Source organism: Lycorma delicatula, chromosome 6 (assembly GCF_047948215.1).
Source record: "Lycorma delicatula isolate Av1 chromosome 6, ASM4794821v1, whole genome shotgun sequence".
In the NCBI taxonomy this organism is placed as follows: Eukaryota; Metazoa; Arthropoda; class Insecta; order Hemiptera; family Fulgoridae; genus Lycorma; species Lycorma delicatula.
The window spans coordinates 78,230,634-78,246,288 of record NC_134460.1 but is presented as its reverse complement, the minus strand read 5'-3'; the positions used below and the strand labels follow the sequence as shown (position 1 = coordinate 78,246,288).

General features: G+C 29.7%; 1 protein-coding gene across 4 annotated transcripts in view; it reads right to left on the bottom strand.

Moving 5' to 3' along the window:
* LOC142325955 (synaptotagmin 1-like) overlaps positions 1 to 15,655 on the bottom strand; it is a 208,764-nt gene that overhangs the window by 67,603 nt on the left and 125,506 nt on the right. For 3 of the 4 annotated variants that reach the window (XM_075367923.1, XM_075367921.1, XM_075367920.1), the window contains 3 exons: positions 10,832 to 10,974; positions 4,390 to 4,491; positions 367 to 561 (listed from right to left, as the gene is read on the bottom strand). In XM_075367923.1, the coding sequence (XP_075224038.1) occupies positions 367 to 561; positions 4,390 to 4,491; positions 10,832 to 10,974 (440 nt within the window). The remainder of the gene's footprint in view (positions 1 to 366; positions 562 to 4,389; positions 4,492 to 10,831; positions 10,975 to 15,655) is intronic. The other variant, XM_075367924.1, reaches the window with a different exon arrangement.

Here is a 15,655-nt window from a genome sequence, read left to right as displayed (position 1 = left end):
TTTTTTCTTTGTGCACTCTTTACTATAAATTATATGCTATATTATCAGTATGTTAGTATAGTTTGCATCATTTGGTATTGTTAATGACAATAATTACCCATTAACAAACGGCAAAAGCATCCAAAGAAATCACATTTGATGTTGTTTAACTTTGGAAACTCTGGAACCAGTTATTAAAGGTAGCTTTATCTGTTGCTGGAACCTTACTTCATACTGATAAATGTAGTGGGTGTTACACCCTGAAATATTTTGGATGTTGTAGAACATCAGTTATTTGTTTTACAATGTGATATTACAAATGCTTAATAACTGTAATAATTCTATATATCAAAATATTGTAAATGTATTTTAACAGAGTATTTTTACCTTAAACGTGAATGTTTCATTAAATACTGGATTCAGTGTTTTACGGTGGACTTTGGTTTCAAATTTTTTCTTTTTATCTGGTAGTAGATAAACCTTTACATATGGATCAGAAGTACCTCCCATGTCAAGTGCAGGAAGCTCTTCAGCCTGTATTACGGTGACTGCCAAACTGTTTGCATTGAAGTCATACTCCAACTGAAAATGAAATAAAATTGTATGTTATATTTTTTATTTTTTTGCTATTATATTGTGTTTTATTTAGTTAATAACTTGATGGAAAGTATGTCCATTGGGTCTTATTTATAATTTTTTTTTTGTTAGAATGTTAGATATAAAAACATAATTGTAATTTACTATTAAGGTGATTAATGTGGGCAATTTAATTTAAATAATTTTGTTTTACTGGTATTTTTCATGTGATTAGTTTGTAATTATGCATAAGATATTATTGTCGCTTGTTATTGCAAGAACTAGATTGATAGCAGGTCTAGAAGATTGTGTATATAAATGTGTAATCTTTGTTAAAATGAATATTCATTTATTCTTAGAAAATAACAGTATCCACTTTGATTAAACTAGACAATAGAACTGTTTTTGTATAAATGAAAATTTGTTACATGGAAGAACCATATTATGTTTAATAAAAATTTCCATAATTAATAAATTATCAAAACATTTTAAAAAAACCTTCCCCCATCAGTTTGTTTAAAAATAAAATTAAAAAAAAAAGGTTTTTTATAGAAACAATATTACTCTGCCAATTGTTTTTTAAATAATATTTAATTTGAAAAAACCTGAGCTTAAATCTAATGAGTTGTTCATTAAAATCTTCTGAATTGTGAATTATTTTGTAATTTTTTTATGTTTAGCATTTTTATGTATTTATCTTAACACTGTTTAATGTGTTTATATATCATATAATGAAGATGGACTTTAATCACATCTATTTTTTATTTTATAATTAATTGTCTATTTTATGATGCTGCTTCAATCAAAGTTTTACACAGTTTCCCTTGGTCCATGTTGGCAAATACTGGGCCAGTTCCTTTTTTATCTTAGGCATATATCTAAACATTTCTGATGTGATCTATACAATGTATTATTTTGTATTATTACTGATCAGAATAAAAGAAGCTTGTGTTTATTTTTAGGGTAGAATATATTTAAATTCAGCATTTTCATTGTAGAAGTTTATATAAAAAAGATTATTAAACATATTTAGATTATCATGTGGAACTTTCTATTACAATTTAAATATCAAAATTAGTGGTAAATGTTTAATTAATGGTGATTTCTGACTTTCACATTATGAATGAATTTAATTCAAGTCATCGGTTGTTTTATGCATGTGTTCCTTTAAAATTATTTTTTTTTATGTATTATTTATTTTATTTTTATTAATATTGATTAATGCTGACAATGTGCATTAGAAGTGCACTTATAATGCAGTATCTTCAACTGTTATTAATCGCAGGAAATTTATATTTTGGTAATCTGCATTTTATGCTTAATTCACTCCCTTCAATTTCCAGGATGTGACTCCTGAGACATTCAGCAAATTTGTTAATTTAATCTAAATTTGTTTTAATTTTAATACTAAAATTATAATTATAAAAATACATTTTTATTATTAATAAAAACAGAAAAAGTGGATTAGAGAAGAAAATATTCTGTTATTTAATTTTTTAATTGCAGGTTGAGTTAGATTGTATTGAGAAGGAGATATTGTCTTGGCAGGTTGATCTATATTTCATGGGGTTACTGAAAAAGAGCACTTTTATTGAATTGTGCTAAACATCTTAAAATATTTTTTGTTTACTGTATGTAACCTTCCTGATCTTGTTTTTTCAGTGCGGGATGAATTGGTGACATTTTTATTACTGGATCAGATGTCATTTCTGATACCAGGTGTAAATCACAGAATTTTTATTTTTATTTTATTTTTTACTCAACACAGAATTTTTTATTTTTACTTTTTACTCTACAACTTAACATCAAATTCTTAATTTTATGTTTTTTAATTATTTTGTAGATTGACTTGATTGTGTAAAAACTGAGAATAAATGATTTGAAATCAGTTAAGTGAGGATATTGAAGAGGAGTGGAATAATTTGAAATGTGTGATAATGAAGGTGGCAGATAAAGCATTGGGTCATACCATTCTTGGTATGACCCAGTGCTTTAACTGCCAAATATTCATATAGAAGCTGCCAGGTATTTGCTGTAGAAGATATAAGGTAAATATGGAATAATGAATTAAAGAATGCTATAGAAATGAAGAGCTGAGCATATAAAAAATTTATTGCTAGTAAAATGGATGAGACTATTGATATTTGAATAATATAGTGAGTGCTAAAATAAGAAAGCCTCAGAAAGATAATTGGGATAAGTATGTTTCTAAGATTGAGAATGACATCCGTGGTAGGCAGGCAGTGGTATATAAAGTTTTGCAACATCTAAAGTTGGATAGCAGACACTGCAAATTTGAGGCCTGCTGATGATTGAGAAATATTTTGTCTTTTTTAAGGATTTATGGAGTGGGGAAAGTCAACGAGTGGATTGTAATAAACATGAAACAAATATTGGCTCTTTGATTGATCGAATTGAATGTAAAGAATTGCAGGATGCTTTGTGTGAGTTGAAAAATCGAGAGCTGCGGGAAGTAATAAATGAAAGTGAAAATACTTAAGCATACATCGAAGGAGTTTAAAAGACATTTACTTAAATTTTACAATTTGTATTGGTGTTAAGATTGTCCAATGAATGGACATTTGCTGTTATCTGTCCAATATTTAAGAAGGGTAATAGATCTATGTGTGAAAATTATTTAGGAGTTAGCTTGTTAAATGCTGCCTACAATTTATATTCAAAAACAGTAACAGCCAGGTTAAGAGTTATAGTGGGTACTGTAATATTGGATGAGCCAATGGGTTTCAGGGTTTGTAGATCTTTTTTAGATAATGCATTTAGTCTAAAACATGAGTTTTATACATAGAGATACTTGTATTATATTTATTGATTATGAAAAAGCGTTAGACAGGGTGAGTCGACACTTAAATATATATACGGTCTTAAATATTTTGAGGAGACAGGATCTGTATTTAATAAAGGTGATTAAAATAGAAATTCGAAAACATGTATGGAGGAAAACAAAGGTAGGATGGGGACAGTAGGTCAGGGATATAGTGCTTTTGTACTATTTAATGATGTATATGTAGATGAAATTCTTCATGAATGGATTACTAGATTACCGTATTATGAGTATGACATCAAGGGGTCTGATCTCCTGACGATATTTGCAGATGATCTGGTTATTGTTGTGGATGAGGAGGAGATGCACAAAAAGAATTTTTTAAATTATCTAAGGTGGCTTGAAAACTTAATTTGAGTATTTTACTGGATAAAACCAAAATTATGGCATTTAGAGGTTTGTTGCCTTTAATGTTACGTGATAGGCATATTGAATATGTAGCAAATTTGCTTTTGGGATGTAAAGTATCGTATAAGGGAGAAATGGATATCAGTGATAAAATTGAAAATTTTAGTAGATTATTAAAATAATAAAGGCAACTCTGAGGAATAAGGTTAGGAAGGATACTCCTGTTGAAGTTTTATAGAGTTATGAACCATGAACATTAACTAGTGCCAGTAAATCAGGGTTGCAGGCAGCAGAAATGCATTTCCTGCAGTCATTTGCGGGTTATACTCGCATGGATAGGAAGCAAAACTCAGAAATATGTAACAAACTTGATGTGAATAATCTGAGTAGCAAGGTTGAGGATTATCAAAGACTGTAGTTAACTCATGTATATTGTATGAATATACAATATATGTGTATTTTATGAAGTTTCAGAAAGTTTTATGAACCCCGGCTGGCGGGTGTGAGAAGTCAAGATAGGCCAAAGAGGAGATAAATGGATCAGTTCAGATAGGATGACATATCAGGCAATTTCCTAAATGTGTGAAGGGTAAGAAGAACATGGTTATTAAGTAGCTTATTAATCTTAAGTTGAATCCACCTACCTTATATTGCAGTTTTCCTAGCTTAACTTCACTTTGTTTGCTTTCTCCTTCTTCAGCTATTTCTTCAGCATTTTCAGTTAATTCTTCCATATCAGGTTGCACCTGTAAAGGAAATAATGTCATCATTTTTGAAATAGTGTAGGCAAATAAAAAGAATTCATTCCTTTCATTTGTATGCCATTTAATTTTTTTCTTTTTTATATTGTTTAATAATAATATAATCAATAAATAATATATTAATATAATCCTTCCATTGGATACAATTTGTGAAGCAGAATTATAAGAGAAAAATTACATGAAAATTAAATTCATGACTTCACATTTTAAAAGAACATTTGTAATATTTAAAAAATGTATGCATAAGATCTATAAACTTTTAAAATCAATCTAAATAACTAAGAGGGACATGTACTTTGTTACCTGGACTTTTATAAGTGGAAATGGTAAAGGGCCTTATAATAAACATTAAAAAAATGCTTGAGTGGGGATGGTGTAGGGTTGATTTGAGGGATGGGTTAAAAAGGGGTTGGAAGATGGTATTGCGATTTCCGGTGAAATTTGATTAAAAAAAAATTATTCAATACAAAAGTTGTAGGTCATACAAAAATCTACAACTTTTGTAGAGGTACATTTTAAACATAACCTCAAAATTTCCGAGAAAAATACAAAAAGTCTTTTTTTTCTTTTGATTTTTTTTTCATTTTTATAAAAATAATTTAATTTTGATGAAACTTGGTGAAAGTATACCTTTCTATATCTTAAATAACCACAAATCTTTTTAGATAAAAAAATGAAGTTTCCGAGATATTCATTTTTTCCAGTCCGAAACACTTAATTTTTAAAAAAAATATTCTACTTAGAAAAATCATTTTCTTTGACATACTTTTTGGTAAAATAAAAATCTATAATCACAATTCAAAAACATGATTAAAAATGCAAAAAAAAAACAAAACATTACTTGCAACAATGAATTTTTCAGTAATTGTTGATAATTTGTTTAAAGTTTAAAAAAATTCAGTAACTGATACAGCATTCAATTGTACGGAAAAAATAACAAAAGAAACTTTGTTTCATATTCGAATAATGAAGCTTCAGATAAATAAAAAATAATAATTTTTTAATTTGTCTTAGAATTAATTAGTGTATTTATTTTTTTTTTAATTTTGATGAATTCATATATGTATAAGTGATTTTTTTAAATTAAATTATTTAAAATTGCGATTTTTGCTTTCAAAATTATTATATTTTTCAAAATTTTTACAATGGATGTTCACAAATTAATAACACTAGGCCAATCTTAGTCTTTTTGCAACTTTTTATCTTTATGTTCATCGTCTGATCCTTCATTAGACTTGGACGATGAACATCACTAAATTCCTTGGGTAATTGATTTTCCAGGTCAAGCAAAGACTTGGCTGCTCGATTTCATGTGAAATATCTTCAGAATCACTGAAATCTTCTGAAATTTTGTCAATGTTGAACAATTGTCTGAACCATAACATTTTTTACGTAAATCTGTACATCGCAGTCCATGTTTTCGTCTGCATGTATTCTCTTCACAGCTGCAAGAAATTGTTTTTAATAAGTCTTTAGGCATGACCGAGACTTCTGTAAAGCAAGGCATGAGTATTTTGGAATTATTTGCAATTACTTTTTCCAGCCCCACTTAGTTGAAGTTATATTGTTTTCAAGCCACTTTGAAGCTGAAAGTATATTCTGTAGGAGTGTTGTATAGCTGCTCCAACAGTTGGTGATAATTTTTCTAATTTAAAAGTAGATCTTGCAGTTAAAACTAATATTGCTGAAATCTCATATCATCCAGAGGTAATTTATCATTTGTGCATTTGTAAATAGATGAAATTAATTTACAAGCATTTCGAATAATGACTTTTGGCTCTCCATTAGTCTGATAAAAAGGCTTTACCAACTCTGTCAATTTGGGAGTTTTAATCAATGAATTCAATGTTGTTTTTTTTCCTTTGCCTGCAAAAGTGATGTTGTGTCACAGCCAGTAAAACAATGTAAAAAACCATCAATAGAACGATAATCTTTGTACTTAAAAACTATTTGATGAATACATTGAGTCATTTACATTGCCTGCACCTGTCTTGAGAAAGTAAATTGTTCCATTAGTTGAATTTAATTGATGTAATAGAACCAAAAGATCTATCTTGCCAACAACAATGACAGTTTTTTATATTCGGCGACTCCTGTTGCTGCAATTATAACCTTATTTTTTTTGCTGATTTCTATTGCTAATTCATTAATAATTAATGAATCTGCATCTTCTTCTGCTTGTTTAATTGTATATATCCTTCAAATCTAAATGCTTTTGCAAAAATTTCAACAATTGAATGGTGTAATCAGTTTTTGAATTTTTAAACAAATTTAAAGAAATTATCAACAATTACTGAAAAATTCATTGTTGCAAAAGTAATTTTTTTTGCATTTTTAATCATGTTTTTGAATTGTGATTATAGATTTTTTTTATTTTGCCAAAAAGAATATGTTAAAAAAAAAATGAGCTCCAGTAGAACTCTGTACGGTGATTTTTCTAAGTAGAATATTTAAAAAAAAAAAAAAGTGTTTCGGACTAGAAAAAAATGAATATCTCAGAAACTTCTTGATTTTTTTTTATCCAAAACCATTTTGGTTATTTAAGATGGAAATATTTACTTTCATTAAAAATGCGACTTCTCGCATTTTTCTCAGAAATTTTGAGGTTATGTAAGTGACCTCTATGAAAGTTGTAGATATTTTCATTTTCTACAACTTTTGTATTGGATACTGTTTTTTTGACGTGAACTTTCACCAGAAATCATAATAATACCATTTTCCAACCCTTATCAACCCTCCACTTATGCTGACGCATTTTTTTTAATGTTTATTATAAACCCCTTTACCATTTCCACCTATAAAAGTCCAGGTAACAATTTTTTTTTTCTTTAAGTGTAGTTTGGTTGGACTATATTTGTATTATTCATTTAATATTCTCTAAATAAGATATGAAAATCAGCTTTTTATAAAGAGTAATAATAAGTAAGATGCCACTAAAGGGAAGACAGGTTTTGCTTGGAGAAAGAAGAAAACTGTTAATCTGGTACTTTCTTTCATACTGCTCTCAAAATCATTAAAAAAAAAAAATATATATATATATATATATATAGTTATTGAGTAGCTTTGGAAGAAAAACATGAATGTTTATTTTAATTTTTTAAGGACAGTACATTAAATATGCTGTAGTATTAAAACTAAACATTACCCTCAAATTTAAGAATTACGTACAGTAAAATATTTTTTCTTGAAGTTCAAAAAATATTTTATTAAAATATGCTTTTTGTGAAGTAAATGGATAATTTTTTTTCTTGAACTGAATGATTATTTTTCATTAATAAAATCATTATTTTTCCAGTTGGTTACTTCTTTCTTATTTGTCTGCATAATTTTTTTACTGTATAAATTCTACCATACCTAAATAGAGTACAATTTTTGGAATGGTTAGAAAATCTTTTTTTTGTTTGTTTTTTTTTGGAACTGCTAGTCATAAAAAATATGTAGAAATTTATATTAGTTTAAATTATACGTACTATCTCTACATATATTTTTACAAAATTTATTACACACAAATTTCTACATTTAATTTTATTTTGATATCTTAAAAACTAAACAATTAATAAACACAAAATAATTTTAAAATATATAAATATATATTAATAATACAACACATATGAAAAAGCAACATCAAGCATACTATTGCAAGATACAACACTTTATTTAACACTTATAAGGAATTTGGCAGGGTGACACAATAACACCCAAACTATTTACAGCAAGTTTAGATCTTTTAGTTATTGGACTGGATCAAGGAAATGTAGGAAAAATATTACATAAAATAAAGCCAAATTGTTGCAGATGTTTTTGTGTCTGAAGAACATAGGCTATTTATCCAGAAGATTAATTGTAAAAAAATGTGTAAAACTATTAAAGCAAGTATATACAAGACATTAAACGTTAAATATTTGAACAGAAAATTTGTTTGTAATTTTAATTTTCAACATAATTCAAAATTCTGAAATATTATTTGATTGCATCTTCATCAGAACATATACTTGAAAAAATAAAATAAAAAAGGTGTACAAAAAGCGGAATTAACTTATAAAAGTTTCAAGGAGATTAAAAACAAATCATATCAAAACTAAGGACAGAGTAAAGTATTAATAAAAATCAATAAATATACATTTGTATTCAGAAATGGAAAACTGATAATTACAGAAAACACATGTTATAGAGAAAGTTGGGAATATAGAAAGAGCAGTACAAAAATAAGTGCCGTATGCAAAATGTTTAAAGAGGTTAAGAAAAATAATTGAACTAATTATTATTTTATTTCAAAAACGTAATAGAAGTGAAAGATAAAACAGAAAAGTTAACAGATAGTTTTTTCTGACTGATGGGGAAGATGAAAGATGAATTAAAGTTAGAGTTGATATTTGTTTAGAAGTGAAGAATTTAAGAAGAGAAATATAAAAAAAGGTTAGAAAGGCAAGGGAATGATAACCAAAGGAAATTTGATAATACTGTATTATTAAAAAAAAGTGGTTGGAATTAAGATAGCAAATCAGTTTCATCTCTGAAAAATTATGTTAGAAGGCTGAAGAAAATAAAACATTGTTTGTGTCTTTATATTAAATTGATCTTACAGTTATAAAAAAAAATATTTTGTTTCATTTATAACCATCTTCATTGGTTCCCTTGTATTAATAAAGATAATACAAAATTGTTACTGTTTCTGATCTATTAAAGAGTAACTTATTTTGTACATTTTATGTCCATTCATTGCGTACTTTCAGTGGAGTTCTGGTTGGACATTTTATAGTTTAGTTGAATACCTCTAGAAATTATACAGTTCAGTGACATGTGAAGTTATTCTTTCAGGAACCCTGTATCTGTTCTCAGTTGGCTCTTTTTCCTGCAGATAAAGTAATTTTAGTTGTGCCATATATTTAATATATTTAAGCTTGTCAATGCAGATTTGTTGTTTAGTGATATACTGTTTCTTTCTGGGTAAACATTTCCTGATCTTCTAAAGAATTGTGGGCAGGACAGCTGCCAGCAGCCTGGAAGGACCTCAAAATTTCCTTGAGATCAAGTTTTTATATCATGCTACTGTTTCTTTAAGGGTAGATTCTTATAATCTCCTTGTATTCCTTATATTATTCCTTGTATAATTCCTTGTATTTGAACCCTTCTTCATTATCAGTTGGGAAGAGGGCTGACTGTGCACAAGTTTGGGGGGGGGGGTTCTTTCCTATCTGGTAACCATAAAAAATGAGTAATGGCTGAAATGAAGCCTGCTGAGCCCCCCCCCCCCCTAAACCTATGCTAAAATCAGTACAATGTCCATTTAATAATGGATTTACGTTTTAACCTGCTTGATACCTATGATTATTTGCTAAAACTTTTGTAAGCTTATAAATATAATAATAATGAGTGCTTTAAAAAATTTTATTTTTAAGCATTTTTCCAAATTTAATTGTTCTCATTGAATAAATCTATAATAATCATTAAAGTATAATTTCATACTTTATGAAAACAATGCATTTTTTTAAAATTGAATGTATCATTAGCTTTTAAATGTAAAGCATGTGCTTCTTATAATGTTAATTTTTTTTATAGATTATATTTTTATATGTACTGTATTGTTTGTCTCGGTTTTTGAATTCATTTTAAATATGCTCTCCTTAGGTTTAACAATATAAATTTATTTCAGATTGTATTTCTTTTTGCCTCTTACGCAAGATTGTAGTTCAGGTGATACATATAGATGTCGCATTATATATTCATTCTATATCATTTCTTAATCAATCAAAGATTTTCTTCGCTCATATTTTTCCATTGTGTTTTCCTCTCATGCTTTATTACAGCACTTTCTGCTTGAAGATCTCCTTTCAGCATGATTAAAATAGCATAATCTATTTTATTTAATTTTTATTGTTAGTCTTGTGATTTTGCATTCTTTATTATCTTATTTTAGGATATTTCAACCCATATTTACCGAAAACATTAAGTCGTTAACAATTTTCCAGTTTTGTGTTTATTTTTCATTTCATTTTTTCTTATGTGTGTCCATTTCCTAATTATTATACGTCTTTCTTGATATCATGTGAAGCATTTCAAATAATATTACATAAAAATTTTTTGGAAGAATTTACCTAAGGAAGAGGAATAAAATAAAAATTCACTAATATTCAGGTTGCCAGGAAAAAATTGGGGTCAGTATTGAAAAACAGTAGAAAGAAGAATGTAGGCAAGTCGTGTTAGCAGTGCATGATTGGCAGGAACAGTGGTCGCCGAATGATGATTATGAAAAATGTTTTATGTGTATGTGTTGGAATGTTTTTCTGTGTACACTTTACACACAAAAAAAAGAATTTCATGTTACTTTTTCTTTATATGTTGACCCAAGTAACTGTACATTTTTCAAATCGACCAGTCCTTTTCCTTTCTTTCCATCCTTTGATCGTCTCTTGCGGCAACAGCGTCGAATGCAACAGAAGCAAATACCCAACACGATTAGCAGAATCACTGTAAAATAAAATAAGATTTCAATGTTAGCTTTGGTAACTATTCTGGCATTTTAAGAAAGATTTACACAGTATGTTTGAAAAGTTCCCGAACTAAATTAAATAAAATACAGATTTAAAGATAAACGAATTTACTTGCATCAGCCCTCTACAGAACCCTTATCTAGTATACACTCGTTGCAGCGCCGGTAGAACCCTCAAACGCTCTGGAGAAACACTTTGTAGGATCACTTCCAACTGCTCGGAGCAAGCCCTTTGGATGGCAGAATGTCATTGAAAAAGCGGCCTTTCATGTTCAACTCGAGTCTCAGGACTGCTGGAGCCAATTCGGGTGAATAGGACAGGTGGTATAAGACTGTGATTTGACTTGCGGTGTAATAACCTGTTAAAACTGTTGCCATGTGTGCCGGGGCATTGCCGTGCAAGAGAGTCCAACTTCCCAGATCCCGGTACCTCTAGCTGGATTCGACGAATGCGATGCGACGCATCAGGCGTTTCATTACTTCCAAATAGAATTTAGAATTCACGGTGTGACCAGTTGAGACAAATTCATGATGAATCAGGCCCTTTGAGTCGGAGAATGCAGTCAGCATAGTTTTCACTCTTGATTTTTGTTGCTTGACTTTCGTTGGTCATTATGCTCTAGGACTCAACCAAGCAGCGGATTTACGCTTCGTTTGCGGATCATGCATAAAGCACCAGCTTTCATCCCCAGTTACAATTGTTTGCAAAAAATTCAGGTCACTATCGGCAGTTTTAACGAAGTCTTGAGTGCAAAAAAGATGCACCTGTTTTTTTTTTTGTTCTTCAGCCAGGAAGTGTAGAACGAAACGAGAGCACTCCTTTCGGCGATTCATTTTTTTTGTTAGATTTGTACATATCGTGTCTTAAATTGAAACATCGGTAATGTTTAACTCCTCTGCTATGATCCGAAGGGTAAGAGAGGTTGTTCGAGCAGGAGCGCGCGCACTTTCGCAACGTTTTCATCGTGAACAGCTGTTGACGACCTCCTGCTTCGTTTGTCGTCATCCAACGAGTCCCTATCGTCTTTAAACCGCTTCCACCACCTGTATGTTGGAGTACGAGATGCTGCTTCATCACCGAATGCTTGCGTACTGTAGAATAAGTTTCAACTGATGATTATTGAAATCAACACAAAATTTTATAGCGCTTTTCCGTTCCATGTAGCGAGCTCGCACAGTCACATGAACACAACGTACGCGGCCGGATTTAACTCGAGACTGGAGTGACGAAACGTGATGAAATTTTGTACACACACGTTAGATATCGTACTATATAGTTCCTTGGTTGTCCGAGAGATGGCATTACTTCTATTGACTAGAAATTTAGTTTGGGAACTTTTCAGACCTGTGTATACATTTATTAAATATTACTTATATTTGACTTTTCATTTAATTTAATTTTTTTGTTCACACAAATCGTAACATATTCACACAATAAAATGTAAAACAATTTTAAAATCTATTTTAAGTAATACAGTAAAATAAAATCATACTCTCCCGTTTATTTATTATTTTGGTTAATGGTCAATTGCAGCTACTTTCCTTCTCTTTTTATGAATAAAAAGTTTGCTTGTAAAATTGCCAGGACTCACAAGGATTTAAATGCAGAAATTTCTGGTAAAGGACAGAGAGATGTTACCTTAAAACTCAAAAGTGCGAGTTAAAAAAAAGTGACTGAGAAAGCATGTTTTTATTTTAACTTGAATGTAAGTGTAAACAAACACTTAATGTCTGAAATATTTTTTTCTTAATTATTTAAGAAAAAAATGTTAAAACTTCTATTTTGTTTCATTTACATGAATATATTAATAACCGTTTTAAGAAGTAGTTGCGGGCTATGAAAGTATTTAAATAAAAATAAAATGGAGAGGTAAAATAAAATGAAGTATAAAGTGGAGAGGTAAAATGAATGATGTTACATTTGCTCATATATAACCTTAATACTTATTTATCTTGAATATGTATATATGAATAAATATTATACCAAAATAAATCTTAGCAGCAGAATAATTTGATAAATTAATTAAAACTATTTATTTTTTGTCATTTTACTGTTGGAAGCTTTTAAAGTGTACACTGTTTTATATCAGTAACAAGTTTTAATATTTTTACAAATATAAAAGTTGTAATAAGGTTGCTAATACAGCCGACAAATATGCATTCTTTCATTTTTTATTAATCTGAGTTTTTAATCAAGTTCAATTTCTCTGTATAATTTTAAATATTACATCTTAATATTTATTTTGCTTAAAAAAAAAAAAAAAAATATGTGCTTGTGTTGCTGATAAAAATGCACCTTATTAAAGCATGTCTCCATAAAAAATATGAAATAAAAAACAAACTTAGTAATGGCTCCTATACATAGTTGTGTATCCATATATTTGTTTCTAAAAATACACTTATGTATTTGTACATCCTCATATATTACATGTATTTATATTTCTATAGTAGACCTTGTATACACATTCTAAAGATAAGAAAAAAAACCTGTGAGGTAGCCCTGAAACATATTATAATTTATTTAAATTATAATTGTGTATTATATGTATATATATACATGAGTGTATTTTATTTAAATTTTAATATTTTAGAAAAAAGAAGGGAAAACATAATGACATTTAAATAAATATGGCTTGTTTTTCATTTTTCATATTGTACCTTCAAAGCAGCAGACAATTTTGTAAAGATTATTCCTGTTCTCTTTTTTTTCGGAAGGAATCAGCAAGCAAAGCTATCTGTGATAAATCTCAAAGGTAAAAGAGTTAAAACTTTGACTGGAGAACATAAAAATGCCTTATTTTTATACTTTGCCCCATCAGTCCTCTGACACCATGAAAATTAATAGGACAATCTTTTTGTCACATAATATAGATTAAATATGATCACAATCTGATCAATTTTATAGTGAAGCTAGATATAAAAACAATATTTGTGTAGTTAGGAAAATACCAGCATCTACAAAAATAGTAGTTATTTACTTAATATCGTGTGTTTCAAAATGAATATTGGGGTTTTAAAGTTAGGTATAATTTATTAAGTATTATTTACATTGACAAATTATACATAAAATGAAAGAGCAACTCATATAGTTTTTCCTATTAGTGTTCAGTGTGAACACATTCGTCATACAGCACACATCCAGCCGACAGGTGAGTTCAACCTATACTTTAATCAGCAAGTCTGGAGTAATTTATACAATACCTGCTTCAATTCTGTGTCTCAAGTCGAGTAAGTCAGCTGGTAATGGTGGCACATATACTTGATCCTTTATAAACCCCCAGGGAAAAGAATCACATGGAATCAGATTGGGTGATGAATGTGGAGGTGATAGCAAACAAGCCCTGTCATCTGATCCCTGGCAATCAGTCTAGTGAAAGAGGAGAATTTCATTCAACCACAAACACGTACAGCATTATGCCAGTGAAGAGGTGCACCATCTTGCTGCCAAATAAAGTTCTGTAATTCGTATTTCAGTTTAGGAAAGAGCCATAGTTGTAGCATATCAAGATAGTTCATTCCAGACATACTTGCTTCCACGAAAAAGAACAGCTCATAAACTTGCCGTCAGGATACAGCACAAAAAAACATTCAGTTTTGGGCAGTCTTGTTCACAGCACAGTATTTTCTGATCCCCAGATATGGACAATATGAGTCTTTACTTTTCCATTAACATGAATTGTTGATTTGTTACTGAATACGACACTATAAAGAAAGCCTTCATCAAAGTGCATCATTTCATTTGCGAAGCTGGCACGCAAACCATAATCTAGGCTTTAGAGCTGGTAATAGCTGTAAAGGATATGGATGTAGTTATAAACATTTCATTAAGATCCTCCACACAGATATCACTGGGATTACTAATTCGCAGCTAGCCTTCCTAACGGATTTCCTACAACTACGCTCAAAAGACTCTTATATGTTCAACATTGTCTTCGGACACACTTGGTCATCCTGTACTCTTTCCTTTACAAATACAGCCAGTGGTTCAAATTGTTTATACTATCTTTGAATGTTATTGTCACTGGGGATTGCAACAAAACTTCAAAGTGAATGCATGTTGAATGATAATTACAGAATCAGACTTTGCAAACTGCAAAATACAGCATCCTTTCTGTTGGCAGGGGGGGGGGGTTGCCATCTTTGTTACTAGCGCGTTCAAGCGGAAGGTGCAGGAAACGGTTGATGAGCTTGTGTACAGCTAAAACCGTTTGAGTTGCTCTTTCATTTCATATATAATTAACAAGTGTACAGGAAACTTGAGAAATATCACATAGCTTTAAAACCTTGATGTTAATTTTGTCATTGTATTATAGTTACAAGGTTTGTAAATAAAGTAGTAAAGTAACTAAATAAAGAGACCGTTTCAGAAAAACCTTTTATTTACATTCCAATTTTACATGGACTCTTATCATGGTTTTTCCACTTTTCACAGCAGTATTGGAACTTAGAAACCGGGATATCTTTCAGATGGTCAGTTACATTTTTAAAAAATGTTTTCTACTGTCCCGAAATGGTGTCATTTGAGGAACTACAGGAATGTTTTTCTTTACCAAAAACTCATTAGTTGAGAATGCAGTGTGATAAGGTGCATTGTCATGATGCAGCATCCAGTTGTCTTTGATGGCTGGTCTCACATGGACAACTCTTTTCCGCAGTCTT